Source organism: Ursus arctos, unplaced genomic scaffold, assembly GCF_023065955.2.
Source record: "Ursus arctos isolate Adak ecotype North America unplaced genomic scaffold, UrsArc2.0 scaffold_14, whole genome shotgun sequence".
NCBI lineage: Eukaryota > Metazoa > Chordata > Mammalia > Carnivora > Ursidae > Ursus > Ursus arctos.
The window spans coordinates 28,453,660-28,477,637 of NW_026622808.1; the positions used below are offsets into that span (position 1 = coordinate 28,453,660).

The 23,978-nt window shown below is 60.4% G+C and overlaps 2 protein-coding genes across 3 annotated transcripts in view; one reads left to right on the forward strand and one right to left on the reverse strand.

Annotated features, from left to right (window-relative positions):
- Positions 1 to 10,617, forward strand: part of CRTC1 (CREB regulated transcription coactivator 1) — a 74,746-nt gene extending 64,129 nt beyond the window's left edge. For both annotated transcript variants that reach the window (XM_026500559.4, XM_057311649.1), the window contains 3 exons: positions 2,883 to 2,969; positions 3,564 to 3,744; positions 5,103 to 10,617. In XM_026500559.4, coding sequence (XP_026356344.1) covers positions 2,883 to 2,969; positions 3,564 to 3,744; positions 5,103 to 5,314 — 480 coding nt within the window. In that variant the 3' untranslated portion in view covers positions 5,315 to 10,617. The remainder of the gene's footprint in view (positions 1 to 2,882; positions 2,970 to 3,563; positions 3,745 to 5,102) is intronic.
- Positions 10,618 to 11,029: 412 nt separating this feature from the next.
- On the reverse strand, positions 11,030 to 18,706 carry COMP (cartilage oligomeric matrix protein). The gene is made up of 19 exons (XM_026500563.4): positions 18,568 to 18,706; positions 18,235 to 18,320; positions 17,790 to 17,841; positions 17,160 to 17,329; positions 16,332 to 16,469; positions 15,982 to 16,056; positions 15,729 to 15,887; positions 15,517 to 15,621; positions 15,322 to 15,429; positions 14,956 to 15,115; positions 14,269 to 14,387; positions 14,016 to 14,068; positions 13,731 to 13,912; positions 13,412 to 13,590; positions 13,252 to 13,300; positions 12,691 to 12,887; positions 11,893 to 12,065; positions 11,307 to 11,446; positions 11,030 to 11,220 (listed from the first exon to the last, which is right to left on the reverse strand). The coding sequence occupies exons 1-19, from the start codon at positions 18,644 to 18,646 to the stop codon at positions 11,174 to 11,176; spliced, it is 2,271 nt and encodes a 756-aa protein (XP_026356348.1). The 5' UTR covers positions 18,647 to 18,706; the 3' UTR covers positions 11,030 to 11,173.
- Between the last annotated feature and the right edge of the window lie 5,272 nt (positions 18,707 to 23,978).

The window sequence follows — 23,978 nt, forward strand, 5'->3', positions numbered from 1 at the left end:
CTGTGTCTCTGTGGTCTCTGTGGAGCCCCATCTGGAGGTGGTGGTCTCCTCACTCCAATCAGTGAGCACCTGAGTGTTGGCCACACCCTGGCTTCTTGCCCGGCAGTCAGGGACACCTGTGTGCGGCTCAGAGCGTGTGTCAAACAGCCTGTGCCCACATCCCCACCTGCACCTGCCCACGTGGGACTCCCGAAAGTGGACGGGTTCTCCCGCTTTGGGGCATAGCTGAGGTGACAGCTGGCCTGTGGTTGGGGCTCTCACTCTCAGATTCGTCTCCCCTCTGCCTCACAGGAAGGCAGGTCCTCACAGGAAGCTTCTCTGAGTAGCACTGCGGCCTCAGGGGCCTCTGTCCCCATCTCAACAGATGAGGAGAATGAGGCTTGCCTCAGGCAACAGAAGGCCTTGACCACATCCGTCACTCTTGAGTTTGCCCCCAACACCATTGGACCCCAATCTCTGATACACGTACATGCACACATACTCTCCCTCCAGGTTCCTCAGAATTCTCCTTAGCACCTCTCTCAGCCCATGGCCAAACTCTATCTGGAACATTCCACCAGAGGAGAAGAGGTGCCCACAAAACTGACATCCGGGCTCAAAATTTCCATGCTGCAGAGCCTCCTCAGGACCCCAGCACTCCATCCCCAAAATGTCACCAAACTGAGAGACTCCCAGGAGCCGCTGCCACAGGGCAGTGCCCAAGGCCCTGAAGCCTCATTCTTGGCCCAAGGGGGTGATAGAATTTTCCTTCCCTGCTAAGGAAGGGAGAGGAGCTGTCCCACAGGCAGGACCATGCAGGAACAATGTCAGCCTCCCTTGTCCCAGCGGACATACCTTGCTGTGCCCACTTCCCCCGTTCTGAGAAATGCACCCAAATTGGGCCCTGTGTTGAGATGGTGGGTGTCCTGTTCAGAAAGGCTGCTCTCATGGTTCCATCTGCTATAGGAGGGGCTCTCCTAGGACCCTTCCTCCACTAGCCCACAGTGGCCTGGGGTCCTGCTGGGACCATCCGTGTGCAGCTTCCTGCTCCACAGGCAGGTGGGGAGGGCATCAGTGAGCTCAGGGCAGGCCAGAGGTCAGCCTGGTGTCTGCAAGCTCTAGATATGTCCACACTGGCTCCCAGCCCTTCTGGCCCCCGAAAACTGGCTAGTTGGGTCATGTGGTGTCACAGGATGCTGAGGGATGGGAGAAGCAGGTCCAGGCAGGGGAAGTGGCAGATGGGCCTGTTCCTGGGGCTGGTCCTTGAGTAATGTCCCTTTTTACACAGGAGGCGGGACAGGAATTCAAGGGTGGAGCAGATTTCTCAGGAGAGATTTGCCTAGACCAAAGTGGGTTTATCCATCCTAGGCAGAAAGTGTGTTGCCGTCTCGTCAAGCCCACGTCTGTGTGTTGGTCTGTCATCATTCAGTGGGTGCTGGCAAGGGAGGCAGGCAGCTCAAGCGGCTGTGAGGTCGGGGCTGTCAGGTTGTCTGGACTCAACCAGACATGGGCTAAAGATGGCCAAGAGGCTCACTTGGGGGCAGACCGTGCTGCTGGGTGGAGGCCAGGCCTGGCTTCGCAGGGTCACTAGGTTGCGTTCAGTGGCCCTGTGGGCCAAGGCCTCCCCTCCTGTCCCCAGCCTACCCAGCCTTGAGTGCATGTTGTATTTGCCTGACTGTACCCTGGGCCTGAGGCAGCAGGCCTTCAGTACTATGTTCCTCCCTTCCATTCTGAGTGGACCTTTCTGGCAAACTCTCATGGCAGCCTGACAAAGAAACCTTAGCCTGGGTCCCCCACTTGTGACAGCCCCCTTTGAGGCCACGGCCGTGGAGATAGACACACATACCTCGGAACAGACCTGCTTCCTCCTTTGTGGGGAAACCCAGCCACAACCTTGCAGCCCCCTTTTCCAAACCTGAAGCTGGCTATATTTAGGGCAAAGGTGGCATTTTTGCCACATTGGCTGTTTTTCTTTCTGCTCTCGGGTCACTCGCTAAGGAGGAAAGTGACTTGGGTCTGGGCCACGGATGTGTTTCCTGAGGCCTGGTACGCCACGTGAGGTCTGGCCCCACACTGGCTGTCCCTCCTCCCTTGCACATCCCACCGGGCTCCATCCTGCCATCTCTCATTGGCATCATGGGAGTAGGCAGGGGCTCCAAGCCCCTGTTCTGGCATCTCTACTGCCTGTGAGGGTCCCCAGTCCCCTGCTCTTCTCCTAGAAGCAGACCTGGCCCCTGGGTGGCCTTGGAAGAGCAGGAGGTGGGCTCCCTGCCCACCTGTGGGCCCTGGGGTCCCCCAGGCAGGCAGCCAGGGGCAGATAGCTGGGCAGGGGGCTCTCCGTGTGCCTGTCATGTACTCGCTTGGCCGGCATCCGGCTCCATGGCGCCCATCCTGTCCACGTGTATATGGCCTGCCACCATGTCCCATGTCTTCCTGGGGGCCTGACAAGGGTCACCGAGTGTACTTCCCATCCTGAAATTCAGAGCACCCCCCGCCTTGGCCCCAGTCACGTGTTCTTCTCTGAAACCTGTCAGGGGGGTTTCCTGATCCCTGCGGCCCCCCGTCTTCTGTCTGATGGAAACAGGGTCACCCATACCTGGGCTCAAGTAGAGGAGATGGGGGATGGTGCTTTGGGGGTATTGGGGTACAGAGGTCCCCCAGGAGCAGGTGGTGGAAAGAAACATCCTGAGATTGGGGGGGCACCCCTCCATCCTAGAAGGTGTGGGCTCTCTCCCACGAGGCCTGCGATAGGTGCTCAGCCTCTTTCTCTCCTGAGCATCCTCCCAAGAGGTTCCCGGGGCCTCCCCGTGGGCACAAGCAGCCTGTGGAAAGTTCCCCGCCCCGGCAGCCCCCAACCTGGTCTTGGGGACCGTGATGACAGCAGGCCTCTCTTCTGTCTGCAGCACTCTTCCACCTTGGGCGGCGTGTTTGGGGACTCGTACTATGAGCAGCAGATGGCGGCCAGGCAGGCCAATGCTCTGTCCCACCAGGTGAGCGGGTGCCCGGGTCACAGCGCCCACAGCAGACGCTCACCCGGACCCCGCCCGCCCCTCGGGCGTGAGCTCCGCTCCTAAGGCTCCCTCCTGTCTCCAGGCCTTGGAGGTGGTGGCTTGGCTTTGCCTCCCCGGGCACCCGTGCTGGGCCCATAGAATGAGGCCAGCAGCAGAGGGGGCGGAGGGGTGGGTGGTGAACACTGGCAGGGACAAGGCAGTGGCCGTAGCACCGGCGCCTCGGCATGGGCTGTGCATGTGGGTTTGCCGGGAGGCGGAGCTGGCTTTGCGTGGAGGTCAAGGTCAAGGGCATGTGGGCATGAGAAGGGTTGGCCGCTGCCTGGAGCAGGTCACTCACCCGACCATCCTTCCATCCATCCATCCATCCATCCATCCATCCAACAAGCCCTGAAGGAGCCATGTGTGGACAGACCCGTGCAGGTTCCAAGAGGGCGGAGGGGGGACCCTCAGTATCTGAGCACGGGCGCTGGGCATCTTGCAGAGGAGCTGGTCCCGGCTGCTGCTGGACAAGCCAGCCAGCAATAGCCAGGGGTTCAGCAGGGCCGGCCTCATCCCCGTGTGCTTCCCCCACAGCTTGAGCAGTTCAACATGATGGAGAATGCCATCAGCTCCAGCAGCCTGTACAGCCCAGGCTCGACGCTCAACTACTCGCAGGCGGCCATGATGGGCCTCACGGGCAGCCACGGCAGCCTGCCGGACACACAGCAGCTTGGCTACCCCAGCCACAGCAGCATCCCCAACATCATCCTCACAGGTGAGGCCAGCTAGCCATGGTATCCTGGGTGGGGGTCTTGGGCAGAGTGCCTCCATGGGGCCTGGCAGCTGCAGGGGCCTCATCCCTGGGAGAGACGGCGCCCCTGCCCTGCAGGGTGAGCCATGAGAAGACCGGCCCAAAGGAGGCCATACCCCACCAACCTTGACTCATGGCTGGGCTGTGCGGAACAGGCCCGGGGCACACTGGCCCCCTGGACTAGGATTCCCGTGTCCTAATGCTCAGACCAAGAACAGGACAGAGCCAGTCACTCACCCAGGCCTGCGTCTGTTACCCAGGTCCCTGAACCCCATGAGCTGAGTGTACTGGGGTCACAGGGGACTAGGGGGTGGGCTGTGCCTGGCAGGGCTTGTCACATGCAGCCAGTATACACGCAACAGCTCATGCACGCTGTGATGAGCATCCCCGAACGGCCTGAGCACAGTGCCCAGGTGTCTAGGGACATGCACTGCACATGTGAGTAAGTCCCTGCTCCACGTAGCATGGAACCCAGACCGTTTGCTGCCTTGGCTGCATCCTGTAGCTTCTGGGTTTTAGTGAAAGAAGCAATTTCCTCATAAGCCAGGACTGTCTCAGGATCTAGAGTGACACCCCCTGCTGGTCCCACGGACATCTCCAAGATGGAGGAGTCCATGCCCAGAGCTGCCCCCACCACCACCCTGAACCGAGGTGCTTCCTCCCAACCTCGGAGGTGTGAGCAGTGGTCTGCAGTAGATGCTCTGGGGGCAGTAGCTTCAGATGCGTGAGAAGGCGTAGGCCCCTGTGACTGCTCCAATAGCCCAGAAAGACAAGGACCTTCATACTCATGTCTCAGATTGGGAAACTAAGTAAGGTCTCACTGCAAGTAGAAAGAGAGCCCAGGTTCGAACCCCGGTCTCTGGGGGCGGGAACTCACACACCTCAGCCTGCTTCTCAGTGATGCACACAGAGGAGACGTCCTGGCAGAGCAGGGAAGGCCCCTGCCCCTGCCAGCTCATGCTGAATGTCTGTGACATAGGTCTCATCCCAGGGCTTCCCAGCCTTGGCACTGCTAATATGTGGGGCTGGATCTTTCGGGGCGGGGGGTGGCTATCCTGTGCATTTCGAGGTGCTGAGCAGCGTCCCTGGTCCCCACCCACCTGAAGCCAGTAGCATTCCCTCTTCCCCAGTCATGACAGCTAAAAATGCCCCTAGACATCACCAGTGTTCCCTAGAGAGTGAACCCCCAGATAAGCACCTCTGGTGTGGCCCAAGCCCTTCTTCCCTGAGCATTGACAGGAGCCATGGAGGTGCAGGGCATGGGAAGAGAGAGCCAGGACCACGCTGAGACTCTTGTTCGTCCTGTGTCCCTTCCCTTCCAGTGACGGGAGAGTCCCCTCCCAGCCTGTCTAAAGAACTGACCAGCACACTGGCTGGGGTCGGTGATGTCAGCTTCGACTCCGACAACCAGTTCCCCCTGGACGAACTCAAGATTGACCCCTTGACCCTGGACGGACTGCACATGCTCAATGACCCCGACATGGTCCTGGCCGACCCGGCCACCGAGGACACCTTCCGGATGGACCGTCTGTGAGCTGCACACCCAGCCCCCGGCTCCATCACCCCGCCGGTCAGTGGTCCCGACGGCATCTCCCTGAGCCCAGGGACGGCCGCGCTCCGTCCTTCGCAAACGGCCGAGCTTGTGATTCTGAGCTTGCAATGCCGCCAAGCGCCCCCTGCCCATCCGCCCCACCCCCCCCGCTGTCCACCTCCCTCGGGAGGCCGCGTGTCACCCCCGCGGACCCTCCCTGCGCGTGCTCTCTTGCCCCCCACCCTGGGCCATGAGCCGTCCCCCTGTAAGATGCGGAAAGCGTGTTGGGCAGGGCCGCCGGCCTGGAGGGGGCGCTGTGGTCCACGGCGGTGGTGGGCTGAGGTGCATTTTCCGACTGTTGTCCAGCTCTCACTGCCTTCCTTCGTTCCTGGTACCCCCCCCCAACCCGCCAACCCCAGCCCGAGGTTAGGTAGCGAGCCAGCCCCACCCTGCCAAAGGGAGAAGGTGCCAGAGAGGGGCAGACACAAAGTGAAATAAACACTATTTTGACTGCTGTCTTTTATATTTCTGAGCACATTCAGAGAATGCTAGACTCCGTCCCATGGAGGTAGAATATAAAAGGTGTGAACAGAGCATGCAAAGCAGCTAAATCTTCCTGGGACCCACGCTCCCGCTTTGCCCTCCCCCAGCCAGGTCCTTCTGTGGCCGCCTTTGCCCTGAAAGTGAAGCCCCTGGCCAGGATGAAGGGGCCTGCCAGGGGGATGCATGTGGAGACGGGGGTTATTTCTGGGGCTTGTTTTCATCTCTCGACTTGTTTTCATCTTTTCTTCTCTGTACCGTGGTCACTGTTGCTGTTATTTAAAGAATGGGGTGGGGAGGGGGCGGCCAGGGCATTTTTTGTTGTGTTTTTGTTTGTTTGTTTCTTTTGGTTTGTATTTACACTTCGGTTGTAGACGAGTAGCTGACTCTTTCAATCCAGTACTTGCCCGAGAGCATGTTTTTATTCCAAAAATCCCATGTTATATATTTTTTAAGCTAACTGGAAGCGGTCTACTGCCTGCCGGGTCTGAGCGAAGTGTCCGGCCGTTCGCGCTAAGGCCCGCGTTATCTCAGAATGGAAGGGCTAAGTGAGGGCGGGTTGGGCCTGGTAGGGTCTCTGGCAGAAGGTCGAGGTGGCCAGGGGTGCCTCCCCTCCAGCCACGTGACAGACTTCCAGGAAGGAGCCACGGCTTTTATTAAGGGTCTCTCGAAGACCCACCTCTGCTTGGTCATCCTCAAGGTGCCTGCTGGTCCTCAGGGAGGACTAGTCCCAGACCCCGAGGCTGGCAGCCGCCGCAGACCCTCTGCCCTGAGAACCGGCTGACATTCGTTCCCTCCAGCCACCCCTCTCACGGCTCCTCCTGGTGGGACTGGACTCGGAGGCAAAGAGCAGTGTGCGCTGTAGCAGCAGCTTTCCAGGTGCTTCTCGAAGTGCCTCCGGAGGCTGAGGTGACCATCGGGGCTTGGCCACCGTGCTGGGGGCTGTCCCTGTGCCCGCCAGACCCTGGGAGGCGGTGACAGGGGTGTCTCTGCTTTCTGTCAGCTGCTCTGAGATAGGAGCTTCTGTTTCGGTCCCTCCTGAGCTGCATCTTGAGCTCTCGCTGGCTCTGCGGCCTGCAGGCTGGGCCGGCACCTTCCGCTCGCTGCGTTTCTCTGTGGTGTCCCAGCAACTGCCTCTAGGTCTCGAGAGCCCTCAGCTCTGTCAGTGTGGGAGCCGGATTTCATCCGAGCGACATCCCTCCCTCTCGTTCCCTGGGCCGGGCCGTTTGCACCTGGCCAAGCGACTGGGCGGCCACAGGCGTGAGAAGGCCCCCTTCTCAGTCAGTTGGCCCCTGCTGCCCTTGTCCGGGCGGGGGGACCCGGGGTCAGTCCGTCCAGGTCGAGGGCCCAGCCTCTCACTGAGGCAGGGGCTGGGAGCAAAGAGTGAGACTTTTTTTTTTTTTTTTAAAGACAAACTACATGTACATAGAAGAGTTTGATTACCATTAGACTTGTGTGTAGAACTTTTTAAAAAATGGCCTTAATAAAATTACAAGTAACCTTCCTGGATGCAATTTTCAAACAAGGCATTGGGGATCCCCATGAGGGAGCCCCGTCAGCCCATACTTCCCATCTGCTCGGCGCCCGGTTCTCAGTGCAGATGGGCAGGAGAGGGAAGACGTCCACCCCTGCGGCCTGTGTCCAGCATCCCCTTGGCTGGGGGCACAGGTGACATTGTATTTGCGTGGCCACTTTGGCCCAGGAGGGGCATAGGTGCAGTTTTCCCAGGGAGGGGGTCCCAGCCAGGAGCCAGTGGCCAGGCGTCCCTGTGTCCTCAAAGGGTTCACACCCCTGCCTGGGCCTGGGCAGGCTTCCTGAGGTCTGCAACAGGGGGTTTTGCTTATTTCTTAAATATTGCTTCTCTACTAAGTATTCTTGAATTGCCAAGATTTCCTGAAACAGGACAGCCTAAGGAAACCAGCCCTTTGACTTGTGATGTGAAAATACTGTGATTTCAGGCGAGCTGCGCCATGAGGGGTGGGCCGGGACCCCCGAATATTGTACATAGACCCGCCGCCCGTGTCCTTGCTTGCTCGCTCGCTCGCTCGGGACAGGCCTGGATGCTCAGCCCACGTGAAGTCAGAGGCCAAGCCAGTCTGTCCCCCTGCCACTTCCCCCGAGTGCTCCCGATTTCAGTCCCCTCAGCTGTGCGAGCTTCTGCCCTGGGAACAAGCCGAACGGTGTGTTCCCACCTGCTTCAGTCCCCCAAGCCCCCAGGACAGTGAGTTGTTTACCCCCAGGGAGGCTTGTGGGCCAAAGTAGAGCCCAGGATCAGCCCTTCTCTGTGTCCTCCAGAGACGAGGGCTTATGCCACTGCCCATCAGAGTCACCCCCCACAGTGTCTGGGGCTGACGGGGAGGAGAAGGGGTCTTGTCAGGATCGTAGTCCCTGTCACAGGTACCCATGCCAACCTCCATCCCCACTGAGTCCTTACCAGGGGGAAGATAGGCAGCGCTCTTTAGGACTCCCTGCAGCCCCCTCCTTGTTCTCCTCACACACCCTGCTTCCTCCGGACACTCTTCTGGGCAGGAAGTGTTGAGGGGACTGCCAGCCCCTTGGGGCAGCGGACCCTGAGCCCCTCAGTGGAAAAGCTCAGGAGGCAGGTTGACCCTTCAGCAAAATTTAGGGGCCCACAGCTGACAGCATCCAAAAACTGTCTATGCTCCCCTGTGGGGGACAAGACAGAGCAGAAGGGGCCCAAACTGGGTTGAGTCCAGTCCCCCCCGCCACTGCGGTCCACAGGACTCCCTGGGACCAGCCAGGCCAAAGGGAAGGGCAGCCCTATGTGTTTGTGGCCCTTTCCCCAGCCACACCTCCACGCAGACCTCCCTTCTGGCTTCTGAGCCACCCACCTGCACCAGGGGTGTGCCGTGAGGGCAGGGGCCCTGCCTTTGCAGCCTCTTTCTGGTCTTGTCTATTTGTGGGTTTGGGGGGCTGGGAAGAAGGGTTCTGATGTCTATGTGTTTGGCCTGATTTCTCTGGGTGCTGAGTTCCCCGGAGGATGCTTAGCTGGGTGGGCCCTGTTGTGAGGCCCATGTGTCATAGTGGGGCAGGCAAGGAAAGATGTCCAACATCAGGAGACCCCCACATGGAGGGTGAGAAGGCTCCATGTCCATCCAGATGTCCAAGGGTGGAGGTCCGGTTTGCGGGCTGTGTGCCAGGTGCTAGCTGCGGCCTGGTCAGGCAGGACGGGAGCAGGTGCCAGGGCTGTGGGAGCTGGGCCGCCTTCCCTGCCGATCCAACACCCTGATGATGAGCCCATGGGAATGTGCCCCCCTCCCCAGGCCTCCACATCTCAGCCAACCCTGAGCTGGTTCATAACCAAACATCCTTCCAGACTCCCACCCCCCAACTGGATTCTGGGCTTTTTGCATTTCCAAAGAAGGCATCCCCACTCCTAGGTACAGGCTGGGTGTGGTGAGGCCTGGTGGTGTTGGGGGGCCCTCCACCTCCCACCTGGTCCTGACAGAGCAGCAGCAGCACCCATCACCCTCCCTGGCTTCTGATGGAGCCGTAGTTAAGAGGCCACAGAGGCTCTCAGTGTAGGGGTAGGGTGTGGGGGCTGCAAGGTCAAGGGTAGTACCCAGTGCCCCTGGTCTTGGCCCATCACTCCACCACTCCTGCTCCAAGTGGCGCTCCAAGTAAGGGAGCTTTAGGCACCTGAGCCCGTGTCACTTGGCTTGCAGAGCTTCGGAGGGGACTGTGTGCTTCCCCCACTGCTGGAGGCCTGCCTGGGTGTTGAGTGGGCAGCTGGGTCTGTTGGTGCCCCACCTCCTGGGAGTCTCACAGTGTGTGACTGGGGGTTCCTGGGACATTCCCCCATCAGGCCCTGCCCAGCCGGGGTTGACTCTCTCTCTGTCCTTGGTTTCTCTTGACCTTTGGCCTCTAGGGTTCCTGGTTGGGTGGGGTCAGGCACCTCTCATCACCCTCCGTGTGCCACAGGCAGCTGGCCACAGACACATTCTCTCCGAAGTGACCACTCCCCAGGAGGGAGGTGGGGTGACCTGCACCCCCAGGCCTGGGCACTGGAGTACTCTCAGAGGTATGGAGGCTGGGGTGGGGGGTAATGGGAAAAAAACCCTTGTGACCCAGGCCTCAGTTTCCCTCCTGTCACTGGCTCAGACCCATGGGTCTTGGGGCCTCAAGCTCCTCCCTGGCAGGGTGGGAGGTAGGGGCTGGATGTGAGAGTGATGCTGGCTCCAGGCAGTTCGCTCCGCCTTCTGCCCTCTTGGCCAGCCCTCCACAACCTGTCGCAGGATGCCGGGGACACATGGTTCCTGCAGGGGAGTGGTGTTGCCCTGTCTCGCAGGGTTCTGGAGCTTAGGGGCAGTCCATGCCCAACCCAGCCTAGCCCATCACTTCTGACCTCTTGCCCACTCGGGACAGGTGGACACAGCCGTGGCCTTTGCCACCAGACCCTGAGAGGAGGGCTTTGGCAGCCAAGGTCCACTGGCCCCGCTGTGCCCCACTGTAGGAAACTGCCCCCCAGGGGGCCGGGCGGGCCCACTGATATATGCAAACCGCCGGTCCGAGCCCTGCTCCGCCTGTGTTCCTCTGTCCCCAGGCTGGCTCTGCCTCCCCCAGCATGTACACTCTGCTGTGGTTGTCCCGTGGGCCGTGGGTTGGGTGCCCGCGGTGGGTGGGGGCGGGCGGCTCAGGGCGCACTCGGCCAGCCCCTGCCCATCCTCTGTGGCGTGGACGCTTTTGTCTTTGTACCTTTGCACCCTTTGTAATGAAACGTAATAAAAATCCAATGTTTTCGTCTCTGCCTCCTCCCCTTTTTTCCTGCTCCTCCCCCCCACACTGGGGCTGGAACATGGGCCTAGTAGGGTATGACAGGTGGGAGCCACACACAGGCGCCAGCCCCTCATCCCCACCCCTAGCCAGCTAGCAGCTAGTTGGGCCTAATGTCTGGAAGGGGAAGGACCCGCCCCCCCAGGATCCTGGGGCAGGCACTCGATGGTGGGGATCAAGGCCCATGACCTCAAATGGGTAGGAGGCAGCAGCAGGCCTGGGGCCTCCCACATTGGGGTTGGACACTGCTAGTCGTGTTGTTGGGCCCTAACCAGTCAGGAAGGGAGTCCGCATCGGCGGGCCTGGGTTTGGGGTCCCTGTCCCGGTGTTGCCTCAGAGGCCCCACCCCACCATCTGCCCGTAGCAGAGACAGCAGCCAGCCACTCCACCACACACACTTTATTCTGTCCTCTCTGAGCCCCTCTTGGACGGCCACCCCTTGGAGCCAGGTGTTGAGTTCCCTGCTTGTCGCAGTGAGGGCAGCCATGATGGTGGCCATCTTCCAGCAGTGGGTCCCTACCCCCATCCCTAGGCCTGCAGCAGCCTCTGAGTCTCGTAGTCCTCTGGGATGGTGTCTGGGGAGAAACGGCAAGCAAGCGAGAGGGGAGTGAGCTTGGGCAGGATGAACTCCCCACCCTCCCTGGCAGGACGTTCCCCTCACCATTGCATCGGTAGCGCAGATTAGCCCAGATGATGTTCTCTTGGGAGAAGCAAAAGACCCCCAGGCGGCCACCCCGCATGGTTGTGTCCAGGACCACGTTGCTGTCAGCCACCAGCTCAGGGCCCTCGTAGAACCGCACTCTGTGAGGAGGATGGGATGGTGAGGCCGGGCCCTGGGCTAGGCCCTTCCCTCAGAGTCCTTGGCGTCTGCTCTGGAAGATGGGTCCCCTCCTATCTGGGAGTGGGGGCCATGTGTCCCCCCCCTCGCCTGGGCCACACTCAGGGCAGGTAGGGCTTTGGAGCTGAGCCTCAGTTGCCCTGTGTGAGAGGATGGACACAGCAGGTGCTAAAGCAGAGTGCCTGGTGGGGACTGAGAAACACGGAGTGAGTGGGACCCCACCAATCTGAGGACCTGCTGCTGTGTCCTGGGTCTCAGGAGGGGTGTCATGTCCCAGAGCCAGACACAGTTATCTGACTGCCCATATCATTCCCATTTTACAGATAAGGGGACTGAGGCCCCCTGAACCTCCAGGAGCCCGGACAGAGCAAGGGACTCCTGGTCCATCGGCCAGGGGCGGGGTCCCCACCTGATGTAGCCCACTTGGGGCCGGTGCTGCAGGAACCAGCGGTAGGATGTCTTGTCCTTCCAACCCACGTTGCGGGGGTCCTTCCACAGCAGCCGCACCTGCGATGCTGTGTCCCCTGTGTGCCAGAGCGCGTTCCGCATCTGCTCCCCAGGGCCTGTGGAGGACTTCACGGCCTGCCAAGCCCAGGGACAAGGGAACAGAGTCAGAGACCGTACAGGCTACCGGAGCGCCCCAGAACCCTGCCTGCTGGGACAGGTCTTGGCAGTGGTGGGGGACCTGAGGGTGCCTGGATGGGACAGGAGACCTGCAAGGGAGCTTTCTTGAGGGTCACATGGAGATTTGCAGGTGGGATATGGGGGGCAGGGATGGTCTGGGATCTCGCGAGAGGATTTGGGAATTCCTGGACAGGTTTGGGGTCTGACAGGATTTGGAGGGGTGACTTTAGTGACCTATAGAAAGTCTTGGGTGCCTATGGGATAAACGGGGCGAGAGGATTTGGGGAATTTACTGCAGGGTTTCAGTGACATACTGGGGTCTAGAGGTTCTGCAGGAGGATTTGGAATCTGAGGGAAAGTTTGGGGCTCCATGAGAAGGTTTTGGGGCCTAAAGGAAGATGGGGGGCCCTGAGGGAGTATGTGAGGGCCTGTGGGAATCCAGGGAAGGGCTGGGAGGGCGCTAAGGTCCATAGAGTGATGGGGAGAGGGGAGAGGGGGCTGTCAAGACTTTGGGAGTCTGCAGAAGCATTTGGGGCCTCCTAGAGAGCACAGGGACCTAGAGGTCAGGGAGGGCCACAGACACCTTGAGCTGAATGCCGGGTTCGGCTACTGCGCGGAAGGGATTGGCCTGCCAGTATGTCTGCTCCATCTGCTTCCACATAACCACATAAAAGCTGGAGCTGTCCTGGTAGCCAAAGATGAAGCCCGCATAGTCATCATCTGTGACCGTGTTCACGTGGAACGTGCCTTCGAAGTCCACGCCATTGAAAGCCGTATAGCCTGGGGTAAGGGAGGGGAGCAGTGGGGCTCCAGGACGTTAGCCCTACCCCCACCGGAGCCCTGCCCCCCCGCCCCCACCCTTCTGGGTTCTAACTTGCCTCCTAGGCCCAGATCTCCACCCACAGACCCGCCCCATCCCCACCCACCGAGGCCAGCCATGACCACGCCCCTGAGCCTGCCAACCGCCTAGGGCCACGCTCCTTCAGAGTCCCGAACTGTCCCGCCCCTGAGCCCAGTCCCAACCTGGCTCTGCCTTTCCTGAGTTCAGACCTGCCCCTGGCCCCGCCCCGCCCCGCCCCAGCCCTCCTCTGGCCCCGCCCCCTACTCCGCACTCAGCACCGTCTTGCCGCTCTCCCTGTCTCACCCACAGCCAGGCCAGGGTCGCTGTTCATCGTCTGCACGATCTCCATACCCTGAAGGGGTCAAAGGAAGAAGGGCCTCAGGCCGGCCGCGTGGGCTCTTGGTTCCCCCGCCCCCAGCTTAGGACCCGCTCCCACCACCTTCCTCCAGGGCCGGGTCCCAACCTGGTTGAGCACCACCCAGTTGGGATCTATCTGCGCGTCGCCCTCGGGGTCCAGTACGACAGTCTGGAAGGCCCGGAAGTCGGTGAGGGTGACCTCGGCGTTCTCCGGACACACATCGATCTTGTCCACTACCTTGTCCGCGTCGAAGTCGCCCTGGCACGCGTCGCCCACTCCATCACCTGAGAGACCACGTTGGTGGGGTCAGCGCCAGCCCCGCCCAAGTCCCAGTCACGCGCACACCTGCTATCCGTCCCGCCCACACTTGCCAAGGTCTCCACACCAGCCGCAATCCCACTACAGGCCCCGCCCCCTGCCTTACGGTCTAAGTCTTCCTGGTTTGGGTTGGGCACCAGGCGACAGTTGTCCCGACTGTCGGGGACCCCGTCGTTGTCGTCATCCTCGTCGCAGGCGTCACCCTGGCCATCGTGGTCTGAGTCCTGCTGGGCACTATTTGGTACTGTAGGGCAGTTGTCCCGTGAGTCCTGGTGCCCATCCCCATCCCTAGAATTGGTGGGTGGGACACAGAGACAGTGAGATTTCCCAGAGTGCTGGGTAGGGCCCGCCCACCCTCCATCCCCACTCCCACCCCAGATGGCTTCCTTACTTGTCTTGGTCGCTGTCGCAAGCGTCTCCCACAAAGTCGTGGTCTACATCCCTCTGGGGAGGAAGGATGCAGGAGTCGGAAATCAGGGCAGGGAAATTCAGTATCCTCCCACCCACTGCCAGTTCCAGAGCCAAGGTCATCCTGACCCCACGGAACACCCCCTCTCCCATGCTTAGACTAGGTTTCAGTCTCCTTAACTAGTCTGGAGCTCATCTCAGGGATCTGACCCAGCTGGGGTGTGGCCCACGCTCACCTGGTCTGGGTTGCTTTTCTGGGGACAGTTGTCACAGGCATCCCCTACACCATCACCATCGCTGTCCTTCTGATCTGAGTTGGGCACCCTTGGGCAGTTGTCCAACGAATTTCGGATCCCTGTGAGAAGCAGGGGACAGCACAGGATCCCAAGATGGGGGCCGGGCCAGGCTGACCAGCAAGGCAACTGCAAACCTGGGGCTAGCCTGGGACAGAGTCCTAGTGGCTCCCAGGAGCTACAAAGTTAAATCAAGTGCTCCTGCACGGGCCCAAGCCTCAGAGACTTAATGATTGGGCGGCGGGTGAGGGGACTGACTCTCACAGGGGAAGCTCAGGGGGACCCTCCGCGGGCACTCTGAATGCACCACCCTGAGTGTCTGCCCCAGGTGTAAAATTGGCACCTCCCTGGCCCTAAACCCCAAGCTCACGGCTCTGTTCTCCTAGTTACTCCCTGCAGCATCTGACACAGGGCCCACCTTCCCCTTCTCCAAATGTTCCTGCCTTTTGCCCTCTGCGTGGTATCCTAGCTTGCATTTTTCCGCCCACCAGAACACAGTCCATGGTCCCTGGAGTCCAGGGCGAGCTCACCCACTGCGGCTTTCTTAACTAGCCTAGCTCCGCCCTCAGGCAAGCCCCGCCCCTCGGTGCCAGCCCTTCCCTGTCCCCTCCCCCCTGCTGCGGCGCTCACGGTCGCCGTCGATGTCGTCGTCGCAGGCATCGCCTTTGCCGTCCTGATCTGTGTCCTTTTGGTCGTCGTTCTTCTGGTTCCGGCAGTTGTCGCAAGCATCACCCCACTTGTCACCGTCCGCATTGCGCTGGTCTGGGTTCCGCACCAGCTTACAGTTATCCTGGGAGACAGGGCCGGTTAATGGGCGGGAAGAGGGCTGGAAGGGCAGATGTCACTCCCCAGACCGGCCCATCTCCGAGGCCCCGCCTCCTCCGCAGAGACGCCCTCATTCCTCCTGTACCCCCGAGTCCACATCCTCTGAGGCCACTTCCCTCACCCAAGCCACACCCCCACCCCGCTTTGCCTAGAATCCGACGTTGGCTCCACCTGCTCGTTGAGGACCCCGTCCCCATCGGCATCCGGATCGCAGGCGTCTCCGATGCCGTCGCGATCCACGTCCTCTTGCCCTGAATTGGGCACCGTCACACAGTTGTCCTAGGGGCAGACACATTGGGCATGAGGGGCGTGGTCGGGAAGCTCCGCCCATCACCGTCCAGTTCGCGCCCTTCAGACCCCGCCCACCTTACGGCACTGGCGTTCGGAGCAGCGAAGCTTCTCGTCGGGGAAGCCGTCCAAATCCGTGTCTCGGCCGCAGAGGAGCCCGTTGCCTGCCCAGCCAACGGCGCACTGCGGGTGGGGTAGTGAGTAGGTGCCCCGGCGTGATCGCCACCCATCCCACCCCACCTCACCCCTTCATACCCACGCCACGCCCTTCCCTGCTCGCCAGCACTCACCACGCACGATCGCGAGCCATCGCGTTCCAGAATGCAGTCGGCCTTCTCGTGGCACGGGCTGGGCGTGCCGTCGGGGCAGGAGCGCTGTGGGCGCCGCTTGCAGCCAGATGTCTGGTCGCCTACGAAGCCGGGCTGGCAAGGGCCGCACTGGAAGGAGCCCTGGGCCCGGGCCGCGGGCAGTGAGCTTGGGCTGCCTGCCACTTCGCACCCACCCCCGGTGTCTCGATCCTTCCCCACGCCTCCCGGGCCTTACCCGGGTATTGACGCACACGGAGTTGGGGACGCAGTTATGCTGCCCTGTCTCACACTCGTTAATGTCCGTGCAAACCTGGATGGCAGGGAGCACAGAGGTCACCGCCCACACGCACAAACCCTCAGACCTCCCACCCGGTTCACGTCTCTGCATCCTACCTCTCCCCTCCGTTCCTACCCCAACTTCAACCATCCTGATGAGGACCCTTTCCCTCTCCATCCCGCAGGCTCCGGTCCCCCACCCCTTCCCTGAAGCGAGGCAGGAAAATGGCCGCAAGGCTGGAGGACCAGTCTATTGGACAAAATGAGCCCCCCATTCCCTCCTGGCTCCCACTCCTCCATGGCCCTCACCTGCTTGTTGGCCTTGGCGAAGGCCAGCCCCACGCCCTCGTGAGCGGGGCCGCTGTACCCCGGCGGGCAAGCCTCGCAGCGGAAGCCCGGGCTGGTGTTGATGCAGCGGACGCGGGGGAAGCAGGGATGGGCGTTGCACTGGGGGAGGAAGGGCCAAGGAGGGTCAGAGGATGCAGGAGGTGGGCCCTCTCGAGAGTGGCACCTCACGATTTTGGGGGTTTGAACTTAGAAAATTCAGGGGCCGTCCTCCAGCACTTGGGACGGGGTGCCTTGTGGGGCAGACGTCATCGTCCCAGGGGTCAGACGCGACTTTGCCTTGATGGGGCCAGGGGAGCGACCTGGCGGCGAGAGGGGAGTGCCTGGAGGGGGCTGTTCCGGGAGCCGCTGAGCTCGGTGTTCAAGGGTGGGGGACGGAATTGCGAGGGCGAGCGTCCCCAGCAGAGGGGGGAAGTGGTCGTCGGGGCGTGCGTGCCCGGCGATGGAAGCGTCGTCCGGGCGGGGGCCCCGCGGTGGTGGAACGGGTGGAACGGCCGTTGGGGCTTGTGAGCCCCGGAGGTGAGGGAGGTCGTTGGGGCGGACCAGTCTCGGCGGTAGGAGAGTGGTCGGGGCGGGCGTCACTGGCTAGGGAGGGGGTTGGCTGGACCGGCGTCACTGGTGGTGAGGAAAGTGGTCGGGGTGAGGGCCCCCCGCCGGCAAGGTGGTCTGGACGTGCCCCCGCAGAGGTGAAGAGGTCCTCCGGGTGAGTACCCTCAGCGGGGGAGGAGATTGTTGGGGAGGTGGGAAGTTGTGGGGGCAGGCGTTAGGGGGGGCGGTGGGGGGCGAGCGCACCTCGTTGACGTCGGTGCAGTGCGAGCCATTGCCAGTGAAGCCCGCGGGGCAGGGTCCACAGCGCGCGCCGCTCGCCGTCTGAGTGCAGACCACGCCTGGGTAGCAGAAGCCGGGAGCGCACTGGGATAGGGGCCGCACGCTCAGACCCGAGGTGCGCACTGGCTGCATCCCTGCGGGGAGTGAAGGGGGGCGGGTCAGGGCCACGCCCGGGGGCAGAGTCTATCGGGACCACGCCCCTTCCTCTCTCCCAGCTCCCCGGGGGGCGTGGCGAGATCCCGGGCTTTCTGCGACCCCGCCCCGGACCACGCTCCGGGCCCGCCAGGTTTTCTCAGTCTCTGTGTCTCCGCGCCCGTCCGTTTTCTGCTTCTCCCTCAGCGTCTCTGCATCTCCCTGCATCTCTCGCATGGCCTCTGATTCTTTTCGTGTGTCCACCATCTCCCTTCCCATAGTCTCTGTCTCCCCTCCTTGTTCGTCTCTCTCCATCCCTCATGCAAACTCTCCATCTCTGCCAGCCTCCGTCTCTTCCTGTCTTTTTCCTCCCTGCCTTTCCTTCGCTGTCTCTGTCTTTGTCTCCCCGTCTCTTTTCCATCTCCCGCCTGCCGCGTCTCTGCCGCCCCCAGCTGCGCTCACCGCACGCATCACACTCCATCACTGTGTTTTTCAGAAACGTGATCTCCTTGACCTGCGGGCAAGGGGGGATGGGGTGTAGTCAGCGGGGCCCCATCCCTCTCTTCCTCCCTTGGGTCTCCCTTCCCCATCCCCCAGACACCCTTCCCGCAGGCCCACTCATTCCCCTCGGATCCCCACCCCACCCCGTACTCCCTATCCTCCCAGCCCCTCCCCTCCTTCCCTAGGACTTCCTTTAACCCCTCATGGACCCCTGTCTTCTCCCGCGGAATCTTCTACCCTTGGGACTCCCCTCTCCCTCTCTTCTACAACTTCCTCCCCGGATCTTGGTACCCAGAACCCTCTCCCTCTCCACCGGGACCTGCTTCTCCCATTCTTCTAACCCCAATCCTCTTCCAGGCCTCTTTCCTCTCCTCCCCACTCCCTGTCTCCCCACCCTGGTCCGCACCTGCTGCCGCAACAGCTCCCGCACATCCTGCAACGCCGCGTTGGTCTCCTGAAGTTCCCGAAGCATCTGCGGGCCCAGATCTGCACCTGCGCCGACAGGAGGCGCTGATGGGGCGTCGGGGTTTGAAGACCCTCACCACAAGTACTCAGGGCGCCTCGGCTGGAACCCGGGACGCTCTCATTCCTTGAACGTCCGCCCTGCTGCCTGCTTTCTCCGTCCTGCACGTCCCGGTGAACAGTCCCCGAGCCCCTAGGAGCCGCGCGACCCCAGGCCTCGTGGGTCCTCCGGTGTGGCTGGGGGTCGAGGCCACGCGTGGGGGAAGGAGCGGCTTACCTAGTGATATCTGACCCTGACCCGACGCGCCGAGGGCGGCCAGGGTGAGCAGGAGAACGCAGGCGGCGGCAGGAACCATGACGGCGACGGGGAGCTGGACTGCAGCTTGCTCTCTGCTGCCCACGAGGCCCGCGGGGCCTATTTATCCCGGCGGCGCAGCCGGCTCCGGGACGGCCCACCCGCAGCCCTGCCCAGCGTCCAGCCGCAAGGTAAACAGATGGCGCTGGTCTCTACGTTCAAGGCCCCGCCCGGTGTTGCTGAACCTGGACACAGCGGGGAAACTGAGTCACGGGGGAAACAGTGTAGAGGTCGGTGGGGCGGGTTGTCAGGTGGGACCACCCTCCAGACCTCTTTCACTTATTTATGGAGTGCCTGCTGTATGCCAAGGTTAGGACATAGCGGAGTATGAGGCGATCCCCATGGTGGCTCCCTCAGCTCACACTTGGGGAAACAGAGTCAAGAGAGGCTAAAGGTTAGGGCCTCCACCCCCCCTTCACTCTTAAGTCAGGCTGACTGGTCCTCCGCTCCTTCCTCACTTGCTTCAAAATGGGGCAAATGCCGTCTCTCTGTGCTTCAGTCCCCCCCACCCCCCGTACAATGGAGGTAATAAGTATCATTGTTAATGATTATCATTATTACAGGAAAATGGGGGGATCAAACGAGAGCAGGACTCTCAGTTTCCCTGCCCAAGTCTAGAGAGTTCCAAGTGGCTCCCGGATCAGCTTTATGGTCTTCCCTCTCTGTGGTTCTCCGGCTGGTGAGTGGTGGGTGGGGGCAGCCTGGCCCGGAGCCGGCTCAGTTTCCCAATCTGTGTAATGGGCTGTGTGTGGGTCCATCCTCAGCAGGGGGGTGCACAAATTCAAGGGCTCCAGCTGGAGGAGGTCTGTGGGGGGTGGCCAAGGCTTCTGTTTGTGGAGACTTCGCCATACCTTCCGAGCTCCGCTCCAACTGCTGTGGGAACAGTCTGTAATAAAAATAAAAATTATTGCTAATCAGGAAAATCGTCCCTCCCAGCCAGCCTCCCTCCTGAGCTACAAAACACCTCAACTTTCTGGAGTTAACCCTGTCCACCCCACCCTCCAAGTGCTGGAAGCCTCTATTGTATAGATCAGGAAATGGAGGCCCAGAAAGGGGAAGTGGCTAGCCTAAGGCCACTGCAAGGGGCAAGGGTGAATTCAGAGTAGGGTCATAGCCAGATCTGTTCTCCTGGGAGGTTGCAGTGAAGTCACCAAGGGCTTCCTGGAGGAGGTGGAAAGGAAGCCTCAAGGAAAGAAGGACTCAGATCAGTAGAGGGAAGCACCTATGGCTTGGAGGTGGGGAAGTTTCAGACACATTTATTTATTCCACAAACACACATTGAGCACCTACTATGTGTCATGTCCTAGGCTGGACTCTTAACACAGGATGAACAAGCCAGACTGGGCTCCTCCCTCTAGGGGAGCCCAGGTTGGTGGGGAGGCAGCTGCATAATCACCCTAAGGAGCCAGAGCTGTGATGGGAATACGCAGGCAGCAGTGGGAGCTCCAATGAGGTGCCTGAACTAGCCTGGGGCGGGGTGGGGTGGGGGAGAATCTGGGTAGGCTTTTCAGAGGAGGAGGGAACACTAAACTAGGACCAGGAAGGTGAGGAAGACATGGCCAGGCAAAAAGATGGTGGTAGGCACTCCTGATAGAGGAACAGAATATGCAAAGGCCCTGCGGCAGAAATGAGCCTGGTCTGTTAGAAGGAATGATCTCAGGGTGGAGAGATGTTGGGGCTCAGGAGATGCAGTACCAGTGGTGCGGAGCTCAAGCTGTCTTCTAGGGCAATAGGGAGCCACAGAGGGTGAGTAGGAGAGGGTGGGCCTGGTGGGGAGGCTGGGTCGGAGCAGTCAGCCCCAACCTGGGCATTTCTAGTGAAGCCTGTGCCCTGACAGTGCCCACCTTGCCTGCTGCCTGTGGCCGGGCCATGAGCTCACCTCCTGTTTTCCTTGGCGTCCAGCACACCTGGGGGCCACTCCCGGCTGGCACCGGAATTCTTGGGAAAACCACAACTCCGGCAGGGCCTGTGGGCTTGCGTGTGCCTCATGCAACTGAGACAAGGGCGTATGGAAGCCAGGCCTCTGCCACAGGCTGGGCACGAGGCTGGGACTTGGACGCACATGGCCTTGTTCATGGCCAGGCCATGGGGAGATGCAGGGAAGGGCATTCCAAGCAGGGGGAACAGCAAAGGCAGAGATCCTGAAGATGTCCCACTTTGCAGACCAGACAACAGAGGCCCAAACAAGCAGTCTGGTTTCAGATCCTACCTCCTGGATCTCACCAACCCTGAAATCCTCCTTCCAGGCAGTGACTCCTTCTCTCAAGCACACTACAGCACTCTCACATTACAGAATAACTCACTCTAGGTGTCCTTACCAGTCTTCACGGATACTGTTCCCCATCACCCCAAATACCTTCTACCCTTCTTCAAGTCCAGGCTCTGATGCCTCCTCTTCCACGAAGCCCTCCATGCTCTTTCTGGGCCGGGCTCAGGGGCTGGTGGCTGTATGACAGCCCTCTGGGACGCCTGATAGAATATTCCTGCCAGAGAAGGTTGGGATGGCCTGACTCTGGGAACTGGGATTGTCTTGTTTTGTTCTGTCTCTCGTAGCCTGGGAATCTGTTGGTGCAGAGAGAGGAGGCTGTTGAGCTATGAGGTTACCTACTAGGATTAGCTGATCACTTCATATTCCTTATCATTCATGTGACATCGTTACTATTAATAATAGTAATACCGGCCCCCACTGTACTTTAGGACAGACTTGGGGGCCACATGGTCTAGGTTCAAATGTTGGTTGGGTACAGCCTTGCTGTGTGTCTTCAGGCAAGTTGCATGACCTCTCTGTGCCTCAGTTTCCTCACTTGTAAAATGGGGGTGATCACTGTTGAGAGAAGTGAATGAGCTAACCTGTGTCTGATGTCTAATTAGCCTTGCTATACAATATGGACTTACACACTGTGTCGCACCTCAGATTGTCCTTATTCACATTTTCCTTAGGAGACGAGACAGCTCGAGGTCACACAGCAGGAATTAGAACTGGGGAAGGCGGGACCCCTAAGGCCTTCACACACCCCCCTCATTGCCCCAGAACCCAGACAAGAAATGCTGGCCCAGGCCCCTCATTAGCTGTGAAGATTCTGCTGCCCAGGACCTCCTGGCCTGAGCCTTTGGCTGGCGCCCCAGCCAGCTCCCCTTCCCATCACACCAGACCCAGTGGTTCCGGGACCCTGGCCAGGCTGGAGCAGAGGGGCTGGTGCCTGTGTGATGGGGCCCCCGGGCCCTTCCTGGCAGGGGTTTGCTGGGCCAGGAGACATGTGGGCGCCCCCAGCTTACCCAGCCGCCTCTCCTCGTGAATCCAAAGGGAAAGTATGTCGGGAAGGCAGCTGCCCTGCCCTGGGCGGGCCCGGCCACAGGCCCAGGGTCTGGGGAATTCATCAGGGCAGTGAGGGAGGCCACTTGGCCGTGGCTGCTTCCGTAGCTGAGAGCCTGACCCAGCCTGCCTCAGACAGCCTCACTGGACCCATCTCTCCAGAAGGACCAAGTAGTTGGGGGTATGGGAGTGGGTGCCAGGGTGCCACCCAGACACTGGAGTCGGGCACACCCACCCTGACTTACACTGTGAACTTCTGGTAGCCCTGCCTACACTCCCACTTTCCATCTGCCCCAACCCTGTCCCCCTCCCGTCCCAAGTTCCCAGGAAGGAGCTGATTAAAAAAAAGAGATAACAATAAATATAGTGGCTACAATTTTATTGAGCAAGTGCCAAGGGTTCAAAACCTTGCCATCCCACATGTGTGTGTTTCCCCTTTCTGCTCCCCCTCCCCCAGCCCCAGGAGGCAGGAACTCCTCATGGAGGGGGGTGGGGCAGCAGGGCACAGCGATGAAGGTCTTGTTTTTCCAGCATGGAGGCCCTGGGTCGTGTATCCCAGCTCTGCTGTGGGGCCTGAGGCAGGTTGCTTAACTTGTCTGTGCCTCGGTTTCTTCTTTTTTCTTTTCTTTTTCTTGGGGGGGGCAGGTGGTGGGGGCGGGTAGAGCCACCTTCAAAAGTTTATTATATTGTAAATTCTGAATCCTCAAGGTTAGTGAGTGTGCTGAAGGGTCACCGCAGGGGAGAAGGAGAAAGAACTTCACAGGGAACCCACTGGAATTGACCCATGTGGCATTCAGCGGGTACTGATTTTGGAGAAGGGAGTTAGAGTTTTCCAGAGATAACTGTGGCAGAGCAAATGAGCACCCTGCTGCTCTCTCCTTTCCTCTCACATAGAAGGAGAGTTTTGTAGGGTGAGAGTAAAACAAGCCTGTGTCTGTGTTACAGGGAGACAGCCTGTGGGGCTAACTACACAGGTTTTGTCCTCTCTCTTTCTCTCTCTGCTTAATGAAATGAAGCATAGAAATGGCTAAAGTTCAGTGCACCTTAACAGGAGCAGTAAAAAGCCAGGTGAAATGGGGACAACACGAGCCCCCACATCTTAGGGATGTCATGAGACCTGAATAAGTTAGTCCACGAGAAGCGTGCTGAGCACCTTTCCACGGTGGCCCTCATTAACGTCCCCACTCTACAGATGAGCAAACTGAGGCTCAGAGAGGCCGGTTTGTCCTGTTGCCTCAGTTTGGGCGCTGGATGCTCAGAAAGGAAGTCACACACTCCCCCCCCCACAAAGGCCACAGGGAGAGGGTCCCCCCCCAGGCTTCTGCAGCTGTCGAGAGGATGGCTGGGTGGGCAGCAGAGAGCACAGGAACCAGGGCCCTGACCCGGATTCTTCATCCTTCCTCTTCCTCCCTCCTCCTGCCCCTCTCTGGCCCCCACCCCAGCTCATTAACAGGAGGCCCTTGTTCAGGCCAGGGATGGATGGGGCGGGAGGCCGAAGGCGGGGTGTGTTTACCCACCGGCTGCCTGGCAGGCAGAGGCCCAGACCAGGGCATGGGCCGGTGAGGGAGGGAGGGTACTGGGCAAGGGGGAGCCCCAGCCTCAATGTAGGAAGACTGGCACACAAGGGGTGCCAAAGAAATGATTATCGATCAGTGGGATGAAATTAGAAAATTTCATCCACCATACAGACCCCTTGCCACGTAGCCAACGGGGAGGAGGTGGTCTTGGCTTCTTAGCCCCAAGTTGGGTGGTCTCGAAGGTGGACAGATGCATGCAGTGGCATGGAGTGCTTGCCGCTTGGAAGGAGGAGCTGGCTGGACTGCAGGACACGGAGCCCAGGGGTCAGGGAGGCCACCGAGGGGGGATGTTGCTGCCAAGACCTGGACAGGTGAATGGGTTCTGGCTGACCCCAGGCAGAGGGCACAGCAAAGGCAAGAGCCCAGAGGTGAGAGGTGTCTGATGCCCTGGAGGGTCACCGAGGAGGCAGGTGTGTCTGGAGCAGAGAGGGAAGGGAGCAATG